Source organism: Canis lupus, chromosome 8, assembly GCF_048164855.1.
Source record: "Canis lupus baileyi chromosome 8, mCanLup2.hap1, whole genome shotgun sequence".
NCBI classification, from domain to species: Eukaryota; Metazoa; Chordata; class Mammalia; order Carnivora; family Canidae; genus Canis; species Canis lupus.
The window spans coordinates 37,154,087-37,179,099 of record NC_132845.1 but is presented as its reverse complement, the minus strand read 5'-3'; the positions used below and the strand labels follow the sequence as shown (position 1 = coordinate 37,179,099).

At 63.7% G+C, this 25,013-nt stretch overlaps 3 protein-coding genes across 15 annotated transcripts in view; 2 read left to right on the top strand and 1 right to left on the bottom strand.

The window, feature by feature from the left end:
• Nucleotides 1–1,233, top strand: part of NPRL3 (NPR3 like, GATOR1 complex subunit) — a 38,335-nt gene extending 37,102 nt beyond the window's left edge. For all 4 annotated transcript variants that reach the window (XM_072834999.1, XM_072835000.1, XM_072835002.1 and 1 more), the window contains one exon: nt 442–1,233. In XM_072834999.1, the coding sequence (XP_072691100.1) occupies nt 442–607 (166 nt within the window). In that variant the 3' untranslated portion in view covers nt 608–1,233. The remainder of the gene's footprint in view (nt 1–441) is intronic.
• Nucleotides 877–24,732, top strand: RHBDF1 (rhomboid 5 homolog 1). Of its 6 annotated transcripts, XM_072834995.1 has the most exons (22): nt 877–1,014; nt 2,142–2,460; nt 3,993–5,420; nt 5,577–5,790; nt 16,958–17,098; nt 17,166–17,296; nt 17,552–17,656; nt 18,192–18,405; nt 18,807–19,016; nt 19,090–19,212; nt 19,285–19,442; nt 19,920–20,177; nt 20,289–20,400; nt 20,529–20,603; nt 20,705–20,866; nt 22,329–22,429; nt 22,583–22,646; nt 23,035–23,129; nt 23,285–23,360; nt 23,435–23,535; nt 23,663–23,816; nt 24,052–24,732. In XM_072834995.1, exons 5-22 carry the CDS (start codon nt 16,982–16,984, stop codon nt 24,469–24,471), a joined length of 2,676 nt encoding a protein of 891 aa, XP_072691096.1. In that variant the 5' UTR covers nt 877–1,014; nt 2,142–2,460; nt 3,993–5,420; nt 5,577–5,790; nt 16,958–16,981; the 3' UTR covers nt 24,472–24,732. The 6 variants fall into 6 exon arrangements, 5 of the variants coding, with proteins under 5 accessions (XP_072691096.1, XP_072691095.1, XP_072691098.1 ...); XM_072834994.1 differs by lacking the exons at nt 877–1,014; nt 2,142–2,460; nt 3,993–5,420; nt 5,577–5,790 and adding an exon at nt 6,726–7,234; XM_072834997.1 differs by lacking the exons at nt 877–1,014; nt 2,142–2,460; nt 3,993–5,420; nt 5,577–5,790 and adding an exon at nt 9,483–9,993.
• On the bottom strand, nt 1,176–7,929 carry MPG (N-methylpurine DNA glycosylase). Of its 5 annotated transcripts, none has more exons than XM_072835003.1 (4): nt 7,882–7,929; nt 3,767–3,997; nt 2,827–3,031; nt 1,176–1,618 (listed from the first exon to the last, which is right to left on the bottom strand). In XM_072835003.1, the coding sequence occupies exons 1-4, from the start codon at nt 7,912–7,914 to the stop codon at nt 1,242–1,244; spliced, it is 846 nt and encodes a 281-aa protein (XP_072691104.1). In that variant the 5' UTR covers nt 7,915–7,929; the 3' UTR covers nt 1,176–1,241. The 5 variants fall into 5 exon arrangements, with proteins under 5 accessions (XP_072691104.1, XP_072691109.1, XP_072691105.1 ...); XM_072835008.1 differs by lacking the exon at nt 7,882–7,929 and adding an exon at nt 6,627–6,768; XM_072835004.1 differs by lacking the exon at nt 7,882–7,929 and adding an exon at nt 5,903–6,059.
• Nucleotides 24,733–25,013: the final 281 nt, after the last annotated feature.

Sequence of the window (25,013 nt, the reverse complement as noted above, 5' to 3'; positions counted from 1 at the left end):
GTGACCAGTGGCAGTCGCAGGTTGAGGTGGCGCCTCAAGCCCTGCGGGTGCCCCCAGTACTGGGTGTTGTTACTTCTTCAGGAGCAGCAATGGGTTCTCATCCTCACGGGGCTTAGTAGGGATCTTTCCCCACCAGGAACACAGCCCAGGGCCCCCACGTGGTGACAGACGTGAAACCCAGCTATGACTCGGGGGGCTCTGCAGGCGTACGGTCTTCCGTGTGGGGGGAGGCCCCCCGTTTAGAACCTCATGCTAGGCACCTCTTTGAAGCCGCTGGTGTGCCAGCCCCAGCTGCAAACAGCCCCTGGAACACGAGGGCCTTGCTCCACAGCAGGAGAACGAGGAGCCCCGGCAGCCCCCAGCCCCGCACGTCAGGGTGCTGAGGGCAGACGGGCCACTCTGGGGACCAGGACACTCACCTGCCCCACCCCCATCCCCCAGGCTCCTGCACTACTTCCGCGGCCGCCACCACCTGGAGGAGATCATGTACAACGAGAACACTCGGCGCTCCCAGCTGCTGATGCTGTTTGACAAGTTCCGCAGCGTGCTGGTGGTGACCACCCACGAGGACCCGGTCATTGCCGTCTTCCAGGCGCTGCTTCCGTGAGGCCAGGCCACGTCCTCGGGAGCCCAAGCAGTGTCCAGCAGCAGCCCAGGGGCCGCGGCGCCCACGCTGGGGCAGCCTCAGGGCCTGAGCTGAGGGATGGATGGACAGAGTGGCCAGGACTCCGGCCTGGAGGGGAGGCCTGCTGGCTTCTCAGACTTGGGCCACCTCCTCCCAACCTGCCCTCCCCACGGCCGCCTGAGGGGATCCACAGAAAACGCGTCACCACCACCCCTGCCAGAGCCGAGCACGGGTGGGTGCCTGGCCTGTGTCCCGAGGCCCAGCACTGCCCTGGCCTGCGTGCACTCTGCTCCTCCCAACGTGTCCAGCGCCCTTCCCCGTTAGCCGGCAGGAGGCTTGCGACCGAGCCGTCACCCAGCCACTCTGACACCTGACGCATGAGGGCCTGGGTGAGTCCGCACGGGTGCCCCCCACCCTCCCTCCCAGGCCTGAGGAGCAACGCGTCCCACCTGCACACACAGGCCCCCGGCATCCCGTCTGGGGGGAGGGCGGGCCCCAAGCACACGTCGGCCGCTGAGCGGGCTGCTGAGGAGATACAAGCAATACCGTGTTCTAAACATAAAGTGTTTATTTGGTTGTTAAAAAATTAAAAAGCCTGGTTGAAGGAGGCTGTCGCTCAGGCCTGTGCGTTCTGCTCCGCGGCTCTGTCTACCACGCTGACCCAGGGGCTGCCCCGTAGGTAAAAGCGCAGGGGCTTCTGGGCCCACTCTCCTGCGTGGCCGATGCCCACTCTGGCTGCTGCCACCACGGCTGGCTCGCTGGGCCCCGGCGGGCTGCGCTCCAGCCACACCGCTCGGTCCTTGGCCAGGTCCCGCTGGTCAAAGCTCTTGTCGATGGCCAGGGCCTGGCACAGCTTGGAGGGGCCACTGCACAGCTCGCGGTCCTTGAGGGCTCGGCCCGTGGTGCCCTTGCGGAGGGTGCTGCGGAGCTGCCGCATGGTCTCCAGGCCCCCCAGGGGCTCCAGCGCTCGCAGGAGGACGCACGCCCCATCCCCTGTGGAACAGACACCTCGCCTGGAAAGCCAGGCCTCCAGCTGCCTCCCCGAGCACCCCTGCGCGCGCTGCCCCCACCTCCCGCACACTTGCATCTGCAAGGTGCCCATGCCGCCGGCCGGGTGGGCTTTCCCCGTGAAGCCTCAGTGCCTGACCGCCACCCAGGGAGAACCTTATTTTTTAAAAAGCGTGGTGGGTGCTTGTAGGTGGCCGCCTCCCCAGCCGCCTGTGGTACGGTGATGGGCGGGAACTGTGAGGCTGGCAAGGGGCGTCCCAGCGGCCAGTCATCCCTGAGCACGGTCATCCCACTGGGAAGCCTCGGACCTGGGCTGCATCTGACCCCTGTGCCTTGTCCTTCTGGAATCTGTTGGGCCAGCTGGAAGGCTGAGGCTGGGTAGCCCTGCCCTGTGAGCCAGCGAGGAGACATGCGGGGGATGCCAACGCAGCCCCGCCCCGGCGGGCCCTCCACCCCTGGCCCTTTGCCTACCACACCAACTACTTTAAGATTTTTTGTCTTTTTAAAGTAATCCCTCGACATGGGATTCAAACTCCCAACCCTGAGATCAAGAGGTACACGGTCCACTGATGGAGCCATGCAGGCGCCCCCGTCCAAGCTACTCTTAGAGACCAGAGGTTGCAGACACACACCCTGGCCCAGGGGCTCAAGGGGCTCAGCCAGGAAGACGCCTCTGCCCAGATGCTGTCCGGGCTGCACGGCTGGAGACGACGACCCGGACCCTCCAGCAAGGCTGCTCCCCTGGGATGACCAACACCTCTGGACACCGCCTCACGACACCCTGGTGGCGAAGTCCTCCCCAGCTGAGAGTGACCGATTCAGACCCCGTAAGTGACCATCAGCTGAGGCTCCGGCCGGAGCCCAACTCAACCCAAACTGATGTTGCCCTCGTTGCCCCACAACCAGCTCCTCCCAGGTCTAGCCTGGGTCATGGGTGACCCCACCTTTGAGCTCGGTGACCATCAGTATCCTCATGGAGCCTCTCAGCTGTGTGTTCAGGTCAACCTATGACCCCTACCCAGTGGGGGCCCTTGGCACCTATGTCCTTGACACTGGCCAGAATCCCTAAACCCCAACCTAGCTTAGCAGTGATCCCTGTTTGCTCAGACACCTGCCCCGTCTAGGCATCCTGGGGATGTCCCAGCTGCCAGCTGAGGCACTGTGGTCCCACCTGGCACCGCGGCCCTGCTCACCTTGGCTGGAGACATTCAAGCAGAAGTACATGCCATAGATGATGTACACGTACAGAGTTCCTGGCTTCATGAACATGCCACGGTTGCGGGGGGTCTGCCGGCCACCCCTAGAGTGGGCAGCTTCATCCTCTGGCCCCAGATATGCCTCCGTCTCCACAATGCGGCCACGGAGCTCTGTGCCATCGTCAAGTCGCCGGACTAGGACCTGTGGGCAGTCCGTTTGCTTCCAGGGCCAGAGGGGCATGCGTGCACTCAACCCCGACAATCCACAGCCTAGGCCTCATCTCCCCAGTTCAGGAGGCACCGGGCACCTGGCCCAGCCAGGGCCCCACTGTCCCCTCTGTCTTGCCCACCAGCCCCGGGAACAGAGTCCCGATGGTCACCGAGTGTCCCGTCCAGAGAGCCGCTATCTCAAGCTCCGGCCAGGACCAGGCTGGAGAACCAGCACCAGGGAATCACACAGGCCCCGTCCCCTTGGTGGGGCCCCCCACCTTCCCGCCACCTCCTCCCCGAGTCCACTGGGTTTAAATGCTTAGCCTGGGTTTAAATGCTTTGGGGCTCAGCGGGCCCCAAAGCTGCCCCTGCCCACTGCCCCGGACACCCAGAGCCTGGACTGAGCGGGACTAACCGCAGAGGACTGGCCCCTCAGCTCCCACCCACCCGGCTGTGAAAGGCCTTCCTGAGCAGCGGGACCAGCTGCCCTGCAGTGCCCCTGGCCTGGACTGCAGCCGGTGTGCAAGGAATGGTCAGCGGGGCAGAGCGCCGGGGAGGAGCGGGCCGCAGCTGGCAGGGGCGGGGCAGCACGGCCCGCTGAGGACGGGCTCTCAGGCCAACGGAGCACCCAGGACGCAGCCCGGGCCGCGGAGGAGCCGGGTGCCAGGGGGCCGAGTCTTCCTCGGCCTCATGATCTTCCACCTGGTCCGTGGCCACGTTAGGTTACCTGTCCCAGAAACGCCCGCGCCAGGGCGACAGCAGGCTGGTCAAAGAAGTCCGATCCCAGCTGCGCAGAGTGGCTCTTTGGGCTGGAGAAATAGATGCTGCGCCGAGGGCCCAGGGTTGCCGGCGGCCCCAAGCAGGGCTCCCCAGGGGACGGCGTCTGGGCCCTGCCCCGCGGGCTCTCACGGTCTGCCTCCAACACTCGCTGCCTTTTTTGGCCCATCCTGCAGGAAAGCTGTAACAGGAACAGACGAGACAAACCTTGTGAACAGCTTTAGTGCGGAGGTCAGACCGCGCACGACTCCTGCTGCATCGGCCAGACGGAGCAGCCACCTGGTAGGCTGTCCCAAGGTGCAAACGGAGCGCCACACCTGCAGTCCTCAGCCCCATGCCGGGCCCTGCGAGGCCTTGGGAAAGGACTGCACGGAGGACAGGCCGTCGGAGGCAGCACGGCGCAGCCACTCTGACCCACACGCCCTCCACCCGCACGAGATGCGCAGGGTGATGGCAAAGGGCTGCCGGGCCCGAGGAAGGGACAGCGGGCACCCGGGCCCAGGACAGGAGGGCTGGTATCGGATTCCCACTCATTACGCAGACTCCAGACAAACCCCTGACCTTGTCTGCACCGACCCTATCCAGGAATTAATTTTATACATTTTTTGCTCTTCTGACCGCGTCAGCCAGGTGCTCCTCTAACCAGAAGTATAAAGCACGGCCGAGATGCTGATGGGACTCAGCCAAGAACGCTGGTGACTGTGGTGTCCTCCACAGTCCCTCCAACCCGGCTGACATGCGGGCAGGGCTCCCACCGTGCCATCCCCTCCTCAGAATGGCCACGGAGGCTTGACAGGAGGGTGAGCACCAGGCGCTCTTCTTTGCTCCAACTCATGTGCTGAGGGCATGACACCTGCGGAGTCCCCAGCTACCCTCCTTCATGACCCAGGAGGTCATAATGACAAGGAGCAAGTGGGGCAAAGCCGAGGTCTCCCAAAGGACCCAACCTCCCACCTGCTGCCAAGAGACCTGACCACATCCGCCCAACTGTTCTAGGGCCAGTGGCTCCACAGCCAGTGGAAGTAGACGAAGCGCAGCTGAGCCCTGGGCCTGGCGACAGCGTCCCCAAGGGCTGGTCTGCAGAGTCCGCCTCCCTGGCGTGTAACCGACCCGTTATTTTTACTGTAAGTGCAACGAGACGGCTGGTCCACTGAGAGTGGGTGCTGATGTGACTGTCTCTGCTGGGACGCTGCCACCTGGAGTCCGGTCCCTGCCTGCCTTGCGGCGCTCAGGTCATTCTGGGTCGGCCCTGGCCCACCCTGGCTGCTGAGGGACTCCTGAAACTGCCCGGGGATTGAGAGCCTCAGACAGGCCTCAGTTTCCCTATCATGGACCTAGAATCTGAACCTGCCTCACAGGCCTTTGTGATGACGGTTTGGCCCCAGGACTGGGTACGGCAGGGTGACCGTGCTATCGTGCTCGGGTGAGCCCTGCCTGGCACCTCACAGGCATCCCTGGCCCCAGTCACAACTGGTGGCTCCCAGAACAAGGGGCCCCAGAAAGTGACCCGAAGTGTCTGTGCCTGTTTCCACATCTGCCAAAAAGGAACCAATCTGTGACAAGATGGTCATGAGGATACGCGGGAGAAGCCAGGTGGGCACGAGGTGGGTACACAGCAGGGGCTCGGGGTCAGGAAGAGGCACCCTGCAGCCACCGTGTCCCTGGGGGGCAACCCGGGCGGGAGTGGGTCTGGGCAGCGGGCGGTGGGAAGCGGTGTGGCTGCGTGTGGGCCCACCACGGCCCGGCTGCCCTCCATGCAGACGGGGGCACGCAGAGGAGTACCGGCCGGAGCAGCACCACCTGGAGGAGCACCTGCTGGAGAAGCACGAGCTGGAGGAGCACTGATCAGAGGAGCACCGGCCTGAAGAACATCAGCTCAGCCGGAGGAGCACCGACCTGAGCAGCACCACCTGGAGCAGCACCACCTGGAGGAGCACCTGGCGGAGCAGCACCGACCAGCCGTCCGGACGCGGGGTGCGTGGGGGGACGCGGCAGGGCGGCGCGCGGGCTGCGGGGGCTCGAGGGCACAGCCCTTACCTGGGCTTCACGGGCACCCGGGTCGGGCCCCTCCGGGAACCGCACTCACCTGGGCCGCGCCGCGCGCCGTCATCCCGCGCCTCGGGCGGGCTCCGAGGGGACGGGGTCCGGGTGCGCGGGGTCCGGGTGCGCGGGGATCCCGGCGGCCCCGGCCCGCCCCGACCGCGCCGCCCGCAGCCCGCCCCAGGGCGCCCCGGAAGTGCCTGCGCCTGCGCGGAGGAGGACGGAAGGCGGGCTGCGGGGGGGCTCCACCCCGGGGGCGGGCTCATCCGGGCGGAGGCCGCGGGGCTGCGGGGTTGCCGCGGCGGGCCGGGGAGGGGCTGGCGCCCGCGCGGAGGACTGGCCGGTGCCGGGTGGGGCGCCGCGGTGGCCCGGGGGCGCGTGGGGAGGCGGCGGAGCCCGGGCGCTCGGGGGCGGCCCTGAGCTGCGGGGGGTCAGGGCCGAGGAGGCTGCCGGGGAGGGTCCGGCCCGCCCGAGCCCCCCGAGGCTCCCTGGCCAGGAAGGTGAGCGCGGCCCCGCGCCCAGCACACTCTCCCCTGCAGGCCCCCGCGGTGGCCCCCGCCCCGCGCGCCTCCCGGCCTGGCCCAGGCCCCGCCGCGCGCCTCCCCCGGGCCCCCGCCGGGACTTCCTGGGCAGGGAAGGGCGCAGCCTTCCAGCCGCCCGCGGTGTGTGGCTCTCGGGCGGCTTCCGGGCTTCCGGGCTGGGCCCCGAGCATCCGTCCCTGCCTGCGGTGCTGGCCTCCCTGCGACTCCCACCCCTTCTTTTCTTCTCACCCCTGCAGCCATCCTGCCCGAACAATGAGTCCTGCTTCCTGCCTTCCTTTGTGTCCAGTCCCTCTTCCTTTCTCTAGGGGGAAATGCAGGCCCCAGCTGTGCCCCCTCTTCCCGGTGGTGCTTGGGGCAGGCTGGGTGCCATTTGTACGAACTCTTACTCCCATTTCACAACTGGCGCATGGCCTTTGTGGAAACTGTGAGGAGTCTACTCGCTTCCGAAGGGGTGTTTGACCCCCACCTTGAGAATGAGGAAACAGAGGCTCAGAGCACAGCCCGGCCTCCAGGAGGAGGACGCAGAGCTGGTGCCAGCAATGCACTCTCTCCAGATGTTCCAGCCTGAGTGCAGGGGTTGAGAAACCTCTCCTGGGTGGGCCCTGGTCCGCCCCGCCCCACTTCCTGGTTGGTGGTCTGAGGCTCCACCGCAGGCTGGAAGTGGTGGGCCAAGCATTCCCACTGTGGCCTGTTGGGTAGGACGGCCAGCCCGGGGTGAGAGAAGTTGGTCCGGGTGGGAGGAGGGGCCCAGGGCCTTCTCTGTCCCTGGTGTGCCACCCCGCTGCTGGGCCGGGAGACGTGTGTTGTGTGTTGGAGGATGTCAGTGCAAGATGGAGGTGAGAACACCCCACATGCTTTGAAAGGGATCGCTGCTGGGGTGGGCTGCCCTGGGCCCTGCTGGAGGGCCAGTGACTGAAGGCTTGAGACAAAGGATAGCACGAAGGCCACAGTGCCACCACCAGCACTGTCCCAGGGCACCCGGCACGCTGGCTCAGTGTCCTTTTCCCTAACGGAGGGATGCCGACTCTCGGACCAGAGAGTTGGGTCAGAGCCCAGTGGGCCGTGTCTCCGACGGCAGAAGGCCCTCTGGCAGCCTCTCGGGTTCCGGCATCCCAACTGTCCTCCAGGGCTCCCTGGATCTGACGGGCTCTGTGGGGTCTGAGCCTCCAAGCCTCCTCGGGCAGAGAGGGCAGCCAGAGGAGGCGTGTGGGGGCTGCGTCCTCCCTTGCTAAGCTTGGATGCAGGTACTTAGGCGACCCCTTGCCCCTTGCCGGGTACTGAGACGCGGGGAGGGGCAGCTGCCTCGGAAATAGTCAGTGACTTCAGGCCCCTGGCTGACCTGGCCCACTTTTTTGTCTCCTCCCCAAATAGCCCAGGGCTGGTGCTGGGCCCACCCAGGCTCCCCAAGGCCCAGGAACTGGCCTGCTGAGCTGAGGATTACAGGGGAGCTGATGGGGACTCCTCCTACTGGTTGGGAACTTACCGTCTCAGGTCCCGGGGTGAAGTCCACAGTCATGGGGGTGGCCCAGATATCCACTCACCCCCAGTGACCTGTGCACGTGCTGGGCAGATGCCATTGGAACGGTTCCCATTTCTCTGGGGCTGGAGGAAGAGCAAGGTGAGGGGCCTGGGTGCTGGCCTTCCGGGTCGGGGCTCCACCAGAGCACAGGGCAGTGGGGCAGACCTGAGGCGGAGCACACATACCCGAATATGTGTGTCCGTGGGGACTAGGTCCAGGCCTGAGCACTCGTGTCCAGGCCTCTGCTCCCACCACGCCTTGATTCCAAGGTCCTTGTTCAGGTGCCGGGGTGTGTTGAGAACCTGGGGATTCCGGGGTTTGCCTGCCAGGGTATACTGGGGTATGCCTTGGGAGCATCACCTGTGAGGGGCGCGGGTTTGTAACAGGCTGCGGGGGATCCTACTCAAGCTTAGGAACCAGGAGGGCCCTTCAGAGGTGACTTGAATGAACATGGGGGAGGCCATTTAGCTGTCACTGAATGCGTAGACCACTCTTGGGGAGGGGCATGACTTTTGGCAAGACCGCTCTTGTCCACTGAAGGTGACTCCTTGGAGGGGGCTTTCAGCTGTTAGCCAGCGATGGCTGATGCTCCTGGCAGCTGGGAATGAGTGTCTGGGTCATGGAGCGGGTCTGGGTGGCACCCTGCAGCATCCGCTGCAGGAGGGGACCTGCCAACACTGGATGCTCAGCCATGGCATGCTCTGGAGGTGAGCCCGGGCCCTGGACTCCAGAGATGACACCACCGCCGGCCCTGCCAGCTTAGTCTGGGCATCCAGGTGGGCGGGGCCTGTTTATCCCTGGCAGGGGTCGAGAATGCCTGGTATGGAGAGACTGTCCTGTCTGGCTGAGAGCCTGGCAAGGGAGGAGTGGCACGTGTAGGCTGCAGGAGCCATGAGCATCAGCATTGGGCAGCCTCCCTCTTGCCTGTGTCCCCCATCCACTGGTAGTCACTGTCCCCACCGCCAGTGAAGGAGTCCTCCCGTGGTTCCTCCAAAGCTTTGCTTTTCCCCCTCTACCTAAGAATTGTGTTGATATGCCCGTGTTCAAATAGGATCCAGTGTGTGTAGGCGGCGCTCTGTCCCCTGGTACTGGTGAGGATATGATCAAAGGTCCCTTGCCCAGGTTCCAGGGCCAGCCAGTAAGGTGGCTGCCACTGCTACCTGTCAGCTTTATTCTCTGTGTAGTCAGGAACCAGGTCTTGTCTGTAGTCAGGCCCGGCATGACTTGCTGATGGTGGCAGTGGCTCTGTTCAGAGAGGGCCAGTGCCACCTGGTCACAGGACAGCAAAGGGCCTGAGGACATCTTTGTAGGCACTGGGAGGCTTGAGGTGCTGTGCCACAGGTGCCCTAGGGTGTTCTGGCATCTAGTGAAAGGGTCCTTTGGAGACCTGTGGTTCCAGTTATGTTTTCTCTGGCGCAATAAAAGAGACCCCCGTGAGGAAGCCCCCCCAGCACTCATAGCACCTGGTCAGCCCTCTTGCGCCCTGCTGTTGGCACTGCCCTCCTGCATTTCCTGGTCTTCCTCCGGGTTCTGGGTGATTCAGGCCCACAGACTCTTGCAGTGTCAAGAGGGAGGGATCGCTGGGAAATTCCTACCAGCATCTCAGCCTCAAGGAAATGGGTCATATTGTGTCTAGCCCCGAGAATGCAGGGATGAGCGTACCGGGGGGGCAGTGAGAAGGGTCTGAAAGTTGGAGTGTGTGCCCCACACAGTACCGCCTCTGCTCTGAAGGTTTCAGGGTGTAAGGCCCACCTGGCCTAGGGGTGCCTGCTGGGGAGCAGCGGGGACTGCGGACGGGGTACCGGCTCTGATCCTGCCTCTGCTGTGAGTGCAAGTGTGTCCTGGGATGTACGTACATGAATGGGAGTGTCCAGTTGTGGTCGTGTGCACGTGTACAAGTGGATGGAGGTGGGTATGAAGGTGTGCACAGTAGTTACGTGTGTGTTTGAGCCTGTAAACAAGTGTGTGTGAGCGTCAGTGGGAGTGGCCGGAGCATGTGGGTGTGTGTGTGCATGAACGCATGGGCACGTGCGTGTGTGAACGTGGCCGGAGTGAGTGTGGGGTGAGGAGTGTGGGGTGAGTGTGGGCCTCCGGAGGTGGTGGGGGGCAGTTTGCAGGGGATCCAGGGACGCCGCCCCACAGCTTCCTCCCTCTGGAGCCCGAGTCGAGGCCCAGTGAGGTCAGCCGGGCCTCGCTGTAGAGCGAGCGGAGCCCCGCGGCCTTCCCGGAGGAGGAGGCGGCTCGGGCCGGGCGGGCCGCGCGCATTCCTGAGCCCTGAGTCAGCGCGGCCGCCCCCTCCGGCCGGGCCCGCCCCCGGCGCGCACGCCCCTCGCTCCATGGCATTCCCGGGCGGGCGGGGATCGGCGCGGGCGCCCTCCCGGCGGCGGCGGCGGCGGCCCCTCCCCGGAGGCGTCCGGACCCCGAGGAGCCCCCGGCGGCGGCGGCGGTGAGCGGGGCGCGGGGGCCGGGGCCGGGGCGCGGGGGTCGCGGCCGGGCCGGGGCGGGCCGGGGCGGGCCGGGGCGGCCTCACTCCCGTGCCCGGAGGAGCCCGAGCCCCGCGGGGCGGCCCAGCCCGGGATTCCTCGCCCGACGCGCCGCAAAAATAGCCCCGCGGGCGGATTAGCAGGTCCCGCGGCGGAGCGGGCCGGACAGCGCGGCTCCACCCGCCGACAGCTGCGGCTCGGGTCCCCCGCCCCGGGTGTCCCTCCCCGGCCGCCGCCGGGACTCGGGAGGGCGGGAGGGCCCGGGAGCCGCCGACTCCGCGCCGCCCCGCCCCAGCGCCGCGACCCCGGTGCCCGGGCCGGGGCTCCCCAGGATAGCGGGGGCGCAGCGGGGGGCGCATTGGGGCAGCGGGCCCGGCCTGCCTGTCTGCGCGTCCGTCTGTCGCCGGGCACTGGGCGGGGACCCCGGGAGCGCGGAGGCCCGGCCGGGTCCCCAGAGCTCGCTCCGGGCGCCGGGCTGCGCGACTCCAGGTCCGGCGGGCGGGCGGGGCTGCGTCGGGAGGCCCGGCCCGCTGCTGGGGAACCCCCTCCCCCCCACCCCAGGACTTCCTGGCTGCGAAGATTCAGGGATGAAACTGGCTTTTCAGGTTTGGCCCAGCTGGATGCTGGGTTTTCCCCACCCCCTCGGAGCCCAGCCCCCTGGAGAGCCCCCAGAAATTAGGAGGACGGTGAGGACCCCAGCAGCGGGCTGCGGTCCAGGGGGTCCCCAGGCTGAGCTGCCTGCCACCAGCGGCCATCCCGGGCGAGCTCGGTCCCCTTCCCCCTTCCCCCTTCCCTGAGAACCAGGCAGCGGGCTAGTAGGTAGGCACAGGAGCAAGTGGCCCCAAATGGAAGGTGCTGGGCCCCCCAGGCCCCATCCCAACCCTTCCAAGCAGCCAGCCAGCCTCCCATTGCACAGACAGGCCAACTGACAGCAGCAGAGTTGGAGAATTGCTACGACCAACGTCCCTCATGCAGCATTACTGTCCAGGGGAGCTCATACTCTAGGTTGGTTCAGAGGGGATCACCCAGGTCTCCCCTGCCTTTTCGGGCACCCCCTCAGGGTCTTCTCAGCTCCCGGCTACTGCTCAGGGCGCAGCCTGCTGCTCTTGTCCCTGGATGCGAGCCCCCCCACCCCCGCCCCCCCCTTGCCAGCTCCAGGGTCCTGTACCCCACCGTGGTGTCCGTGACAGGATCCCCTTTCTGCCCAGGGACTGTATCCTTGTCTTCCGGCTGCTGTGTTGCTTCGGTGTGTTGTTGGGTGACCCCCTCCTCCCTGAGATGCTCTGGGCCAGGACAGGGTGCAGTCGGGGCCCCGCTGGGCTTGGCAGCCCTCCCCAAGCTGAGGACCCAGATGGTCTGCCCCCGCCCCTGGGTGGCAGGTAGGCAGGCACACAGGCCTCTTGCACCCCAGCTCCTGGGCAGGCATGTCCAAGGCTTTGAACCCCCTCGGAGGCTCGGTGACCTCAGGTAGACAACTATCCTCTCTGAGCCTCAGGTTTTGTATCTGTGCGATGGGTAGGGAGGCCCCTTCCCAGGGGCCTCGTGATAGGTCAGCAGGGTCAGGTGGAGCCAGATTTCAGGCAAGTGTGCCAGGCTTCTGAGGACAAGCCGTTTGTTCTTCTAACAGACTTTGAGACTTGGCTTCCTCTCCTGGGGCCTCCCTGTACTGTCCAGCGGCTGGCCCGTCCGGGAGGAGGTCACTAAGCCTGAGGGTGTCGGGGGACCAGGAAGCGTGTGTCATGTCAGCGGGGGAACTTGTGAAGGCTCCCCTGGCGCTCGGGCTGCTCCCCTGCCCCGAGCCGGGCGTGTTGGTAGGATGTGGGCCTTTCCCCTTGGTGGCCCGAGGCGGCTTTTCACCGAACTCCTGAGGTCAGCTAGGCCTCGGATGGTCGCAGCCAGGATCCGCTGTAGCTAAGTTGGCTCCCTGTGGCCTTGCTGACTGGCCGGGTGGCATAGACCTGCCACCTCTCGGAGTCTTGGGGCTCCCCACCCTGGGGCCAGAGCTCGTGTGGGCAGGGGTTTTGCTTCGGGTCGTCGGTGACTCCCGGGTTCACACGTGCCCGTGGAGTGCCCTCTGCACCACTCTCCCCGTGCAGGTCCCACAGTGTAATTACCACCAGGGATTCCTGTGCCTTCGGGGCCTCCTGTAGCGGGGAGCCTCTTGGTCTGTTACAGGCCTTCTGCACACTCCTCTGGGGTGATGTCTGTCGTGTCGTGTGATGGGTGACGAGGGGATGTAGGGATTGGTGTGTCCTCCTGGGGATGGGCAGAGGACACTGTGCAGGCCATCAGCTAGATCTCAGGCTGCCCTGCTCCTTTCTGACCCCTTTTCCTTCACAGAAAACGCGTGAGGCCTGGGAGGCTCGAGGCGGGTTGAGGACCTGGCCATTACCATGTGTAGCACGGGGCCGTTCACACACACGATAGAGGCCCGGAGAGGCCAGGTGACTGGCTCTGCTGCACAGTAGCCTGCGGTGTGAAGGACTGGACTGTGGGACACCAGACAGCTAGTGCTCCCCACTGCCAGGGGATTTCTGGGTTGGGCCTCAGATTAGGGTCAAATGGAAGAGTGAAGGTCAGAGGTCAGGGCTCTAGTGTGGAGGCTGGAGGATTTGGCCCCTCCTGGGATCATGCTCAGGTGAGCTGGGGACATGTCTGGGCAGGTGTCCTGGGGTGGGGCCCATTGCTCCAGCTGACCTGGGCGGTGGGTGATCCCCTGGGCAGAGTGGGGCCAGGGCCTGGTGGGTCTTGTCCTGGGGCTGTGGCACCCCTGCTATCCTCTCAGCCTCCAGCAGCCCCTCCTGGCACCATCCTGCCAGCTGGCAGAGCAGGCCTGAGTGCTCTGGTGGCTGCTGCTCGCACCTGAGGATCCGGCCTCGCAGTGGCTCTGGCCAGTGTTTAGGCTGCGGCAGGCCAGAACTGCCTGCCATCTCCTCCTGCCTCTTGGTTACAGCCACCCTGGGCATCTCTGAAGGCTCCCGTGTCCAGGTGCCGCCCGTGGCGTATGCTCTGGTCATAGATGCTTGTGGGCCCTCCTGCTCCCCTTCCCTGCTCCTCCTTTGGCTGCGCTCAGGGAGCCCCCAGACCAGCAGGCGTTTGGCAGCCTGGGCCTCTGGTTCAGCTGCTGCTTCGCCAGCACCTACGGTGTGCCAGGCACTGCTGTGCTCCCTCAATTTCAGATAAAAAAAATGAGGCTTGCAGAGGGTTGCCGGTAGAGAAGGTGAACAGGGTCTGTCCAGTGGCTCAGGCCAGGCTCTCCCCAGTGGCTTCCCTCCACTGGCTTCCTGGCCCTTTTATTTTTAAAATATATTTTATTTGTTTATTCTTGAGAGACATAGAGAGAGGCAGAGACCCAGGCAGAGGGAGAAGCAGGCTCCATGCAGGGAGCCCGACGTGGGACTTGATCCTGGGATCCCCAGGTCACGTGCTGGGCCCAAGGCAGATGCTCCACCACTGAGCCACCCAGGCGGCCCTGGCCCCCTTTATACCCGAGCGCCGTGCCAGCCCGGGGGGTCCCCACTCATCCCCAAAGCAGGGACAGGATTCGGTAGGATCTGCCCCTGTTCCCCACCTCGTCCTCTGTCCTGAGGCTGTAGCTGCTCCCACCTCGCTCCCTCCAGTTGAAGCAGCCCTAGTGGTCCTGAGCTTGCGGGACCCTCGTCCCTCAGCCCCATCTCGGGCCCTCATGAGCCCGCGCACTTGTCCTGTGCTGCCCGGAGTGCCTGGGTGTAGTGTGCCCCTGTTTCTTGCCCCTTTGCTCGGTCCCCACCCAGTTGTCAGCAGTTTCTTCTTCACTTTTAGATGCCCGTTTAGGTCTCCTGATGGGGCTGGGGCCTGGGTGGGCAGTGTTGAGCGTTGCCAGAGTGACTCAGAATGTGTGACCCCGAGTAGTCAGGCCCTCCCTGGGCTGTGGTTTCCTCCTGCCCTGAGGGGGTCAGCAGAGCAGAGATGCTATTGGGATTCCCCCCTGAAGGGCTCTCTGGGAACAAGAGCCCAGTGTGTGCCTGGGGGAGGCCTGGACACTGAGCCACTGTCTCCTCTGGGTGGGCACTGTGTCCCTCCCCAGCCCAGACTCTTTGTCCTCCGGGCCTGCCCCTCCCCCGCCCCTGGGGCCCACTGTGGAGCACCCCCCTTGTGAATCCCACCCACTTGAGGCCCCGATGGGGAACCATGCACAGAGAGGTGAGGCCGACCCGAAACCCGCAGCACTGGAGGCAGAGCACCCTCCTGCGTCCGCCCTGAACACTGGAGGGATTTGGGTGGAGGTGAGGGACACCGGGAGATCGGAGCGTACGGGTGGGGATCTGGTGGCTCCCCTTAGAGCTCAGCTGGCTTTTGTGTTCCTGGGACCAGCTATAGGCAGGCTGGCAGGTCCCTGTGGGCCTCACCACCCTTTTTCCGCTTCTTTGCTTGTCTGTCCCTGCCCGACCTCATCTGTGCTCAGCTCCTCCTCCCAGACCCAAGTGAAGGGTCTTTCTCAGGGACCCTGCACGCTCTGGATCTTGCGGACGACCATGTGCAGAGCGGCTCTGGGCCCGGCGCAGACAGGGCCGGGCGCATCTGTCGGGGCGGGCAGGGGTGGGTGTGAGGAGAGGCCGGGGCGGCAGGAGCCGGAGGGTCGCTGATGCGAGGGTTGCCGATGCGAGTGTCGCCGTGGGCCGCAGAGGCCTGTGCGCTGCTGGACGGGGCACCAAGTGGCTGAGGCGCCCAGACGTGGGCCGCGGGGGGCTCCTGGGGAGGCCGCGGGGCCAGGGGAGCTGCGTGGGGCGGGGCTGGGGGACAGGGCTGGCATTGCGGCATCCCGGTACCGACCCGCTGGCCGCCCTTCCCCAGGGCTCAGTTTGCCTGTTCGCAAAACGGGCGTGGGTTTTTCTCTCCATCTGCTCCCGGCAGCTGTGGGGCTGTTTCCAGAGGCGTTCGTGAGTGGGTTCCCAAACCAGATTTTTTTTTTTTTAAGATTTTATTTGAGAGAGAGTACAGGCTGGGGGTGCGGGGGTGGTGGTGGTGGTAGGGGCAGAGGGGCGAGCAGACTCCACGGCGGGGCCCCATCCCAGGGCCCTGAGGTCGGGCCTGAGCCCGAGTCAGGTTTCACCGACGGCCCCCCGGCAACCCCCGAAACCTGAACATCACAATCTGTCTGGGTCCCAAGTTCTTTGATGTAGTCACGGAAATTTGGGGTGTCTGCCCTCCGAGTACTGCGTGGCCACTCCCCTGCTATGCCGGCGCCCCATTGTGCGCGGGGAGCCCGGGTCTCCTGTTTGCCGACATCCTGCAGCCCATCTCTGAGGAGGGGCAACCAGCGCTGCCTGGAAAGTGCCCTTTCCAGGGGGGATAGAGTCCCAGGGGGCTGTGGTCACATGCTCATTGCCTCACCAGCCCTGGGCCAGGCGTGGGGAGACCCAGGGCAAAGCCTGGCCTCTGCTCTGGGTCCCGGGTCTCAGGTGCTGAGGGGGTGTTTGGCGCCCGATGGGGGTGGGGTGCCTCGGGGGTCCCCTGACCCTGTAGCCGCGGCCGCTCCTGTGAGATGGAGGGATCGCGGCCCTGGCCGAGGTGCCCTGGGTCTTCTGTGCTTTGGGCAGGTGCACACGGTGAAAGGGCAAGGTCTGGGTCGGGCAAGCTTGGGGTGTGCGCCGCGTGCAGAGGCCCTCGGGCCGCCTCTGTCCTCCGCTCCCGTAGACCAGCGGGCTGATCCTGTGGGGAGCGGCTCTGCCCCACGCAATGGCCTGCTTCACTGTTTGGCCACCTCAGGTCGTTGCTAGATGTCACCTCGCAGGGAGGCATCACTGCCCCAGCAGCTGTCATGTGCTGTGTTTTCCTTTTATTTTTTTTAATTTTTTTAATTTTTTAAATTTTTATTTATTTATGATAGTCACACACAGAGAGAGAGAGAGGCAGAGACACAGGCAGAGGGAGAAGCAGGCTCCATGCACCGGGAGCCTGATGTGGGATTCGATCCCAGGTCTCCAGGATCGTGCCCTGGGCCAAAGGCAGAGGCCAAACCGCTGCGCCACCCAGGGATCCCTTTTCCTTTTATTTTTTAAAGATTTAATTTATTTATTCATGAGAGAGACACACAGAGAGAGGGAGAGAGAGATGCAGGCAGAGGGAGAAGCAGACCCCGGCTGAGCACAGAGCCCCACGAGGGGCTCGATTCCATGACCCTGAGACCATGACCTCAGCCGAAAACCAGTGTTGACGCTTAACTGACGGAGCCAGCCAGGTGCCCCATCGGTACTTGTAGGGTCAGGGTTTGGCTGCACCGTAAGCTCCAGGAAGGCAGGGGTTTTGTCTGGTTCCGTTTCCGTGTGTCTCCAGCAACATATCCCTAAGCCCCAGGAGTGGCTCATAGTGGGTGCTCACGTGTTTGTCACACACCTGTCTCCCGACATGAATGAGTTTGTACTATCTGGGGACCTCGCTTGGGCCCCGCATGTCTCTTGGGATCAGTGCTAAGCACAGAGCAGGAGCTCGGCCTCACGGCAGGGCCGTCCCCGTCCCAGGGAGCCTCGGGCGGTGGCTCAGCACGGCTCTTGAGTGACCCCACGCCGCGTCCCCAGGCCCGCCCTGCCCCACGCGGAACCATGAGTGAGGCCCGCAGGGACAGCGCGAGCAGCCTGCAGCGCAAGAAGCCACCCTGGCTGAAGCTGGACATCCCGGCCGCAGCGCCCCCGGCCCCGGAGGAGCCCAGCTGCTTGCAGGTAGGCCCGGCCGGGGGGGCTGCGGGGGGGCCCCCTCCAGCTTCCTCACTCTGACCCTGTCGCCCAGCCCCTGAGACGCCAGGCCTTCCTGCGGAGCGTGAGTATGCCGGCAGAGACCGCCCCCGTGCCCTCACCCCACCCGGAGCTCCGGCGGCTGGGGCTGCAGCGCCAGACGTCCATCACGCAGACCATCCGCAGGTACCAGTCGGCCTTGGCTGCTCCGCCGGTGGGGCTCGGGGGACAGAGGGCATACGGGGTCCCCTCCGGGTCCTGGGGCTGGGAAGGGGGCCAGGGTCCCCCGTCTCAGCTCCCTCCTCCATCTCGTGCCCCATGTCGCCCTGTCCTCCTGCTCTGGGGACACGCTGCTCTCACCTGCCGCCTTCTCTGCTCCCCTCCAGCACTCGCTCTCTCCTTCTCTGTCTCTCCCATCCCAATGCTCTGGCCCCTGAACAGCCGACAGGTGCGCTTTGGGCGTGTCCACACTCTGCCCCTCTTGGGACCCCCTGCTGCCCGTAGGGCTCTCCCCCAGCGCCGGTCTCTCTCTCGGTCCCTGCTCAGGTATCGGGGCAGGGCATGAGTGTATGGACAGCAGGCGGCGGGTGCATGGCTTGCAGTCTCTGGGGAGCTGCCACTGTCCTTGGTGTTCCCTGGGCGCTCCTAACAGCAGGTGCTGGTAGTGTTTCTCCGTGCATGTTCAAGAGCTGGGAGCTTGCAAGTGGCCGCCACCCGAGTTCTGTGGTGTCGCAGGTCAAGCTGCTGCCAAGGGCTGAGCTCTGAATGCCGTCTGTGGACTCGGTGCCTCCCCTTGAGCACCCGTCTCTGTGGTGTGTGGAGGGTCTGTGTAGGATACTCACTTGGGCAAGGCCTGCCATGCGCGGTTCTAGTGGGAATGTGCAGTTGGTTAATTGTGTAGGGGGGGGCCAGAGCCAGAACCTATTCATTCTCTTAATTAGGCCCAGCCCACCTGGAGCCTGGGCCCTGCAGTGATTGGAGGCTTGGGTTGGGGCATGTTGTCCAAGAAGAGGGCCTCTGAGGCCCCTGCCTGGGCCGGGGGAAGATCTGCCTTCCCCTTGCTGAGACCATCCCATGGCAGGGGCACAGCTGACTGGTTTGGAGTGAGCAAGGACAGTGACAGCACCCAGAAGTGGCAGCGCAAGAGCATCCGCCACTGTAGCCAGCGCTATGGAAAGCTGAAGCCTCAGGTCATCCGGGAGCTAGACCTGCCTAGCCAGGACAACGTGTCCCTGACCAGTACTGAGACCCCCCCTCCACTGTATGTGGGGCCGTGCCAGCTGGGCATGCAGAAGGTATGCCCATTCCCTGCTGCCTCCTCCCAGCTTCTCACTCTGCTCCCCTGGCCGGGCCTGGGGCCACAGCCACCTTGGACAGAGGAGATTCCTCGGAGCTCATGGTGTGGGAGGGTGGTCAGATGGCCCCATAAAGGCACCTAAGGTACTCTCCAGGGACCAGGGACCAGGGGAGGGGACAGGTCTTGGGATTGTACCGTGGGTCCAGTCTGGATGAGAGACCCTCCCAGGATGAAGAGCAGTGCAAAGGCCCTAGGTGAGGATGGGGGGACCCTTTTAGGTACCTACACAGCTGTCCAGGGACCCACTGGGGAGTGGGAGGGGTAGCGGCTCTAGGGGGGGAAGGAGCCCCCAGAGCGATGACCAGACCTTGACTCGTAACGTCTCCTTCCCTCTGCCAGATCATAGACCCCCTGGCCCGGGGCCGGGCCTTCCGCGTGGCGGATGACACGGCCGATGGCCTGAGTACCCCGCACACACCTGTCACGCCTGGTGCCGCTTCCCTCTGCTCCTTCTCCAGCTCCCGCTCGGGCTTCAACCGGTTCCCGCGGCGACGCAAGCGTGAATCGGTGGCCAAGATGAGCTTCCGGGCAGCCGCGGCCCTAGTGAAGGTGGGTGCTGGGGCTGGGGTGGGGTGGAGACTGTGCCGGCTGCCTCGCGGCATGCTCACCTCCTTGCTGGCAGGGCCGCTCTGTTAGGGATGGCACGTTGCGCCGGGTGCAGCGCCGAAGCTTCACTCCCGCCAGCTTCCTGGAGGAGGACACAGCTGACTTCCCCGACGAGCTTGACACGTCCTTCTTCGCCCGGGTAAGAGCACAGGGCCATCCCCCACGGCCCCTCTGCCTGCCTGCCCCACCCTGACCACGTGTGTTTGCTCAGGAAGGAGTCCTCCATGAAGAGCTGTCCACGTACCCAGACGAGGTGTTTGAGTCCCCCTCGGAGGCAGCGCTCAAGGACTGGGAGAAAGCCACGGAGCAGGGCGACCTCACGGGGGGCGCCCTGGACCGCAGCGAGCTTGAGCGCAGCCACCTGATGCTGTGAGTGCCGCTGCTCTGTGCGCAGTCGGGGGGCCGGGGGCCAGGCTCGGGCTGGCAGGAGCAGCTGGGCCCTGGGGTGCTGACGCCCTGGCGGGCCAGGGAAGGAGGTGGCTTGTGGATCATGAGCCCAGCTTGTGCACTGTGCTGGTGGGACCCGAGGCAGGGCACCGTTCAAGGCTCAGCTGCCCACCTGGGAGACAGGAACGTAATCCCAGAACCCCTGGGCTGGGCGGAATCCAGAGGGGAGGAGGAGGGTGCTGTAATGCATGTTTGTAGGTGCTCCAGGGACCCTCGTAAGGGTCAGGTCCCCCTGCTTCCGTCCCCACAGGGGCTCGGGACGGATTGTGCTGCTAAGCCGGAGGCTGAATGGCTGCGTAGGGCCCTCAATGCATGGAGCAGATCAGGGTGGGAAGGTCACCCTGGTGCTGCTGCTGAGGGCTTGCAGCAGGCGGGGGGTGACTGTGCCCCTCCCCCCAGGCCCCTGGAACGAGGCTGGAGGAAGCAGAAGGAGGGTGGAGCAGCTGCCCCTCAGCCTAAGGTGCGGCTGCGGCAGGAGGTCGTGAGCACGGCGGGTCAGCGGCGCGGCCAGCGCATCGCCATGCCGGTGCGCAAGTTCTTTGCCAGGGAGAAGCGGCCGTATGGGCTAGGCATGGTGGGCCGGCTGACCAACCGCACGTACCGCAAGCGCATCGACAGCTACGTCAAACGCCAGATCGAGGACATGGATGACCACAGGTAGGACGCAGTGGGAGTGCGGGGTGGGGCGCAGCTCGAAGCCGGCCAGCTCCAGGTTGGGGCCGGGTCTCTGGGTAGGGGTGCTGCCTCTGCTGACGCGCCGCCCCGCAGGCCGTTCTTCACCTACTGGCTCACCTTCGTGCACTCGCTCGTCACCATTCTGGCCGTGTGCATCTACGGTATCGCACCTGTGGGCTTCTCGCAGCACGAGACCGTGGACTCGGTGAGCCCAGGCACCCTCCCCGGCCCAGACCTGTGGAGTCTGGAGTCTAGGCTCTGAACTCCCTCCTGCTTCACTCTGGGAGGAGAGGGCCTGAGTGGGTTCTGTGATCTCTCTCCCCAACCTTGCAGGTGCTGCGGAACCGCGGGGTCTATGAGAATGTCAAGTATGTGCAGCAGGAGAACTTCTGGATCGGGCCCAGCTCGGTCAGGACAGGGCCTTGTGGGCATCGGGGGTGCGGGGGAAGGGGGGGGACCCTGGGCTGGTAGGGGTCAGGGCTGCAGCAGCATATCCCATTTGTCCCCAGGAGGCTCTCATTCACCTGGGTGCCAAGTTCTCGCCCTGCATGCGTCAGGACCCGCAGGTGCACAGTTTCATCCGTGCTGCGCGGGAGCGTGAGAAGCACTCAGCCTGCTGCGTGCGCAATGACCGGTCGGGCTGTGTGCAGACATCGGAGGAGGAGTGCTCGGTGCGTGCCCCACCACTGTGCGTTTGTGCTTACTTTGGGACTTAAAGCAGAGTCCCTCCGCTCACGTTTACTCCTTGCCTCCCTCATCTCCTGCCTCTTCATGTCAGATGAAGTCTAGTCTTTGGTTTGGGTGTGTTCTTTCTACACGTGTCTCAATTTTGTGCACGTGTCTTAAGTTTACGCAAGTAGTATTCCTTATTCTTTCCACCGAGCCATTAAAAGAAACCCAAAAAACAAAGAAGATTCATCCAAAGTTTTTTTTCTTAATTGCTTTTTTAAGAAGTATTTATTGAGACGGCATAATTAGGGGTGGGGGTGGCAGAGGGAGAAGAAGACTCCCTGTTGAGGGCAGAGCCAGGTGCAGGGCTCAATCTCATGACCTTGAGATCAAAACCTGAGCTGAGGGACGCTCGGGGGGCTCAGTTGTTGGGTGGCTGCCTTTGGCTCAGGTCATGATCCCGGGATCCGGGGTCGAGTCCCACGTTGGGCTCCCTGTATGGAGCCTGCTTCTCCCTCTGCCTGTGTCTCTGCTTCTGTCTGTGTATCTCTCGCGAATAAATAATCTCAAAACAAACAAACTGAGCTAAAACAGAGTTGGATACTGATTGAGCCCCGCAGGCTCCTCTCATCCAAGTTTTTACTGCATCATCTTATGTGGAGCTGCTATAGTTTATACCAGTTCCCTGATTTTGGTTGTATTTTAAAGCTGATATGAATTCTGCTGTTGAGATCCTTTTAACAGTTTCCTAACATGCCTGTACATTCTGGAGTGTAATTTTTTTTTTTTTTTGAGATTTTACTTATTCATTCATGAGAGGCAGAGAGGCAGAGGGAGAAGCAGGCTACACGCAAGGAGCCCATTGCAGGACTTGATCCCAGGACCCCGGGATCATGCCCTGAGCCAAAGGCAGATGCTCAACCAGTGAGCCACCCAGGCGTCTTTTATTTTTTTAAGATTCTATTAATTAATTATTATTTTATTTATTCATGAGAGAGACAGAGAGAGAGAGAGAGTGTGCACAGAGGGAGAAGCAGGGTCCATGCAGGGAGCCCGACGTGGGACCCGATCCTGGGTCTCCAGGATCAAGCCCTTGGCTGAAGGTGGCGCTAAACCGTTGAGTTCCCCCAGGCTGTCCAGATTGTATTTATTTAGTTGAGACAGAGAGAGAGAGACAGAGCACAAGTAGGGGGTGCTGGGAGGGGCAGAGGAAGAAGCAGACTCCCCATCAAGCAAGGAGCCTGATTCGGGAATCGATCCCAGGACTCTGGGATCATGACCTGAGCCAAAGGCAGACGCTTCACTGAGCACCCCCCCAGGCGTCCTTGGAGTGTTGTTTCATGGAGATTGGGTTGTGGGTAAGGGTGAGAGTCTCAGTGGTTTTGCTTTTAGTTCCTGCCTCCTGAGACTGCACTGGTCAAGGGGTGGGCTCTGACCAGGGGTTGACCCTGTGTCCTCCTACAGTCCACGCTGGCTGTGTGGGTGAAGTGGCCCTTGCACCCCAGTGCCCCAGACCTTGCTGGCCACAAGAGGCAGTTTGGCTCTGTCTGCCACCAGGACCCCAGGTCAGTCTTGCTGCGGGGGAGGACCGCCTTTGTCCATGGCTTCATGGGGTGTGGGGCGGGGGGAGAGGGCACAGCCCCCCTTGTTGTCGAGTTGGACAGGTGTGGATGCCAAGGAGACAAAGCGAGGTCTGACCACATACTGGCCTCATGCAGGGTGTGTGATGAGCCCTCCTCAGAGGACCCCCACGAGTGGCCAGATGACATCACCAAGTGGCCGGTGAGCTACAGTGGAAGGGTTGTTTGGGAGTCACCCTTGTCACGTGGGGTAGGAATCCACACTTCACCGGTTAATGATGCCAGAGCGATCCCCATCGTGGGACCACCCTGTATATTCAGATGCATGTTCCTGGCCTTTGCCTGTCTGCCTACCAACACCCAAGCAGGTAGCCAGAACAGGGGAACCAGGGGGAAGCTTGGGAGGTCAAGTGTCATTATTCCAACCTGACAGATGGCTCATTGGTCTCAGGGTGTGGCAGCATGCCTGCAATCAAGGGGGGCCGGTTCCCCACCCTAGGAGCCTGTCCATCTTTGCCCCAATCCCCAGGTATGGTGTGGGGCCCAGGGTTGGGAGAGGCCCTAACCCAACTCACCTGTTTGTAACCCAGATCTGCACCAAAAACAGCGCCGGGAACCACACCAACCACCCGCACATGGACTGTGTCCTCACAGGCCGGCCCTGCTGCATTGGCACCAAGGGCAGGTAGATGTGTGTTGCGCTGGGGCTGTGCCCTTCTCCCTCAGCAACTTCTGAAATAACCCAAGATTCCAAGGGACCTGGGTGGCAGTCGGTGCCTCTGCCCTTGGGCCGCAGCAGCCCCCTCTCCAGGTCCTCTCAACCCTGGCCTGACCTTCCAGGTGTGAGATCACCTCCCGGGAGTACTGTGACTTCATGAGGGGCTACTTCCACGAGGAGGCCACACTGTGCTCCCAGGTAGGCCTCCAGGGTAAGCGTCCCTCCCTGCTCCCTCCCAGCCACAGTGGGTGCTGATGGGCCACTCTGCACAGGTGCATTGCATGGATGACGTGTGTGGGCTCCTGCCCTTCCTGAACCCTGAGGTGCCCGACCAGTTCTACCGCCTGTGGCTGTCCCTCTTCTTGCACGCTGGGCAAGTGATACCACGTGGGTTGGGCGGAGGCAGATGGGGTGGGTGGTCCCAGGGACCCAGAGCAGCTGGCCAGAGATGGGAAAGGGGTAGTCGCTCTGCTGAGTGCTTGCCCCGCTCCCACCCATAGGATCCTGCACTGCCTGGTGTCCGTCTGCTTCCAGATGACCGTCCTGCGGGACCTGGAGAAGTTGGCAGGCTGGCACCGCATAGCCATCATCTACCTGTTGAGTGGTGTCACTGGTAACCTGGCCAGTGCCATTTTCCTGCCATACCGGGCAGAGGTAAAGCTGTCCCCCCGGGTGGGGACCATCCCGTGGGCACCCACTCTCCATCATAAACTGGGTCCATATCCGGCACCAAGTTTGGGTCCCTAGAGAGCCCAGCCTGGGAGCATCTCCTTTGGGCCCCTCAATCGTGATGTGCCCTGGGTCTCGGGAGGTGGGATGGGGAGACGGGGCCCAGGCTGGGGTGGCCTGCTGGGCCCCAGCAGCTCACAGCCACCCACGCTGTCGCCAGGTGGGCCCAGCCGGCTCGCAGTTTGGCATCCTGGCTTGCCTGTTCGTGGAGCTTTTCCAGAGCTGGCAGGTCCTGGCACGGCCCTGGCGTGCCTTCTTCAAGCTGTCGGCTGTGGTCCTCTTCCTGTTCACCTTCGGGCTGCTGCCCTGGATCGACAACTTCGCTCACATCTCAGGCTTCATCAGCGGCCTCTTCCTGTCCTTCGCCTTCCTGCCCTACATCAGCTTCGGCAAGTTTGACTTGTACCGCAAGCGCTGCCAGATCATCGTCTTCCAGGTGGTCTTCCTGGGCCTCCTGGCCGGCCTGGTGATCCTCTTCTACTTCTACCCCGTGCGCTGCGAGTGGTGCGAGTTCCTCACCTGCATCCCCTTCACCGACAAGTTCTGCGAGAAGTACGAGCTGGATGCCCAGCTCCACTGAGTCGGCGGGCCGCTGGGCCCGGGGCGCGCACCGGCAGGCCAGAGCTGCCCTGGCCCGCCCCGGGCCTTCTGCGCAGGGCTTGCGTCCTGCCTGCTGCCGGGCCCTGACCTCTCGTGCCTTGTTCACCCTGGTGAACTTATCGTGCTTCAGGGCATTTACTACACTAGTTCCCACAATTATCTTCTAACTAGTTTCTTGACGACCACTTCAGGTGGCCAATAAATGGACTGGGAGCGTTTTAGCTGCCACTAACTTACCGGAGCTGCCTCGTCTTTCTGGTTTCTGGCTAGGGCCATGGAGGGAGAGGTTCTTCAGGCCTCTGCGCGCAACACCCCCCACCTTACAGTTCCCCAGAACAGGGAAGTTAAGTGTGAGATATACCTCCCCGTGAAGTCCCTCAGCAGGGTGGACGGCTATCTCCTGCCCCCTTCCCCAGGGTGACCGGCAGCTGACAATGAGAGAAGAACCCACGGCTGTGCTGTCTCATTCCGCCCCCAACCCCCACCCCTGCCGCCTGGCACACGGAGAGGCACTCTGACCCC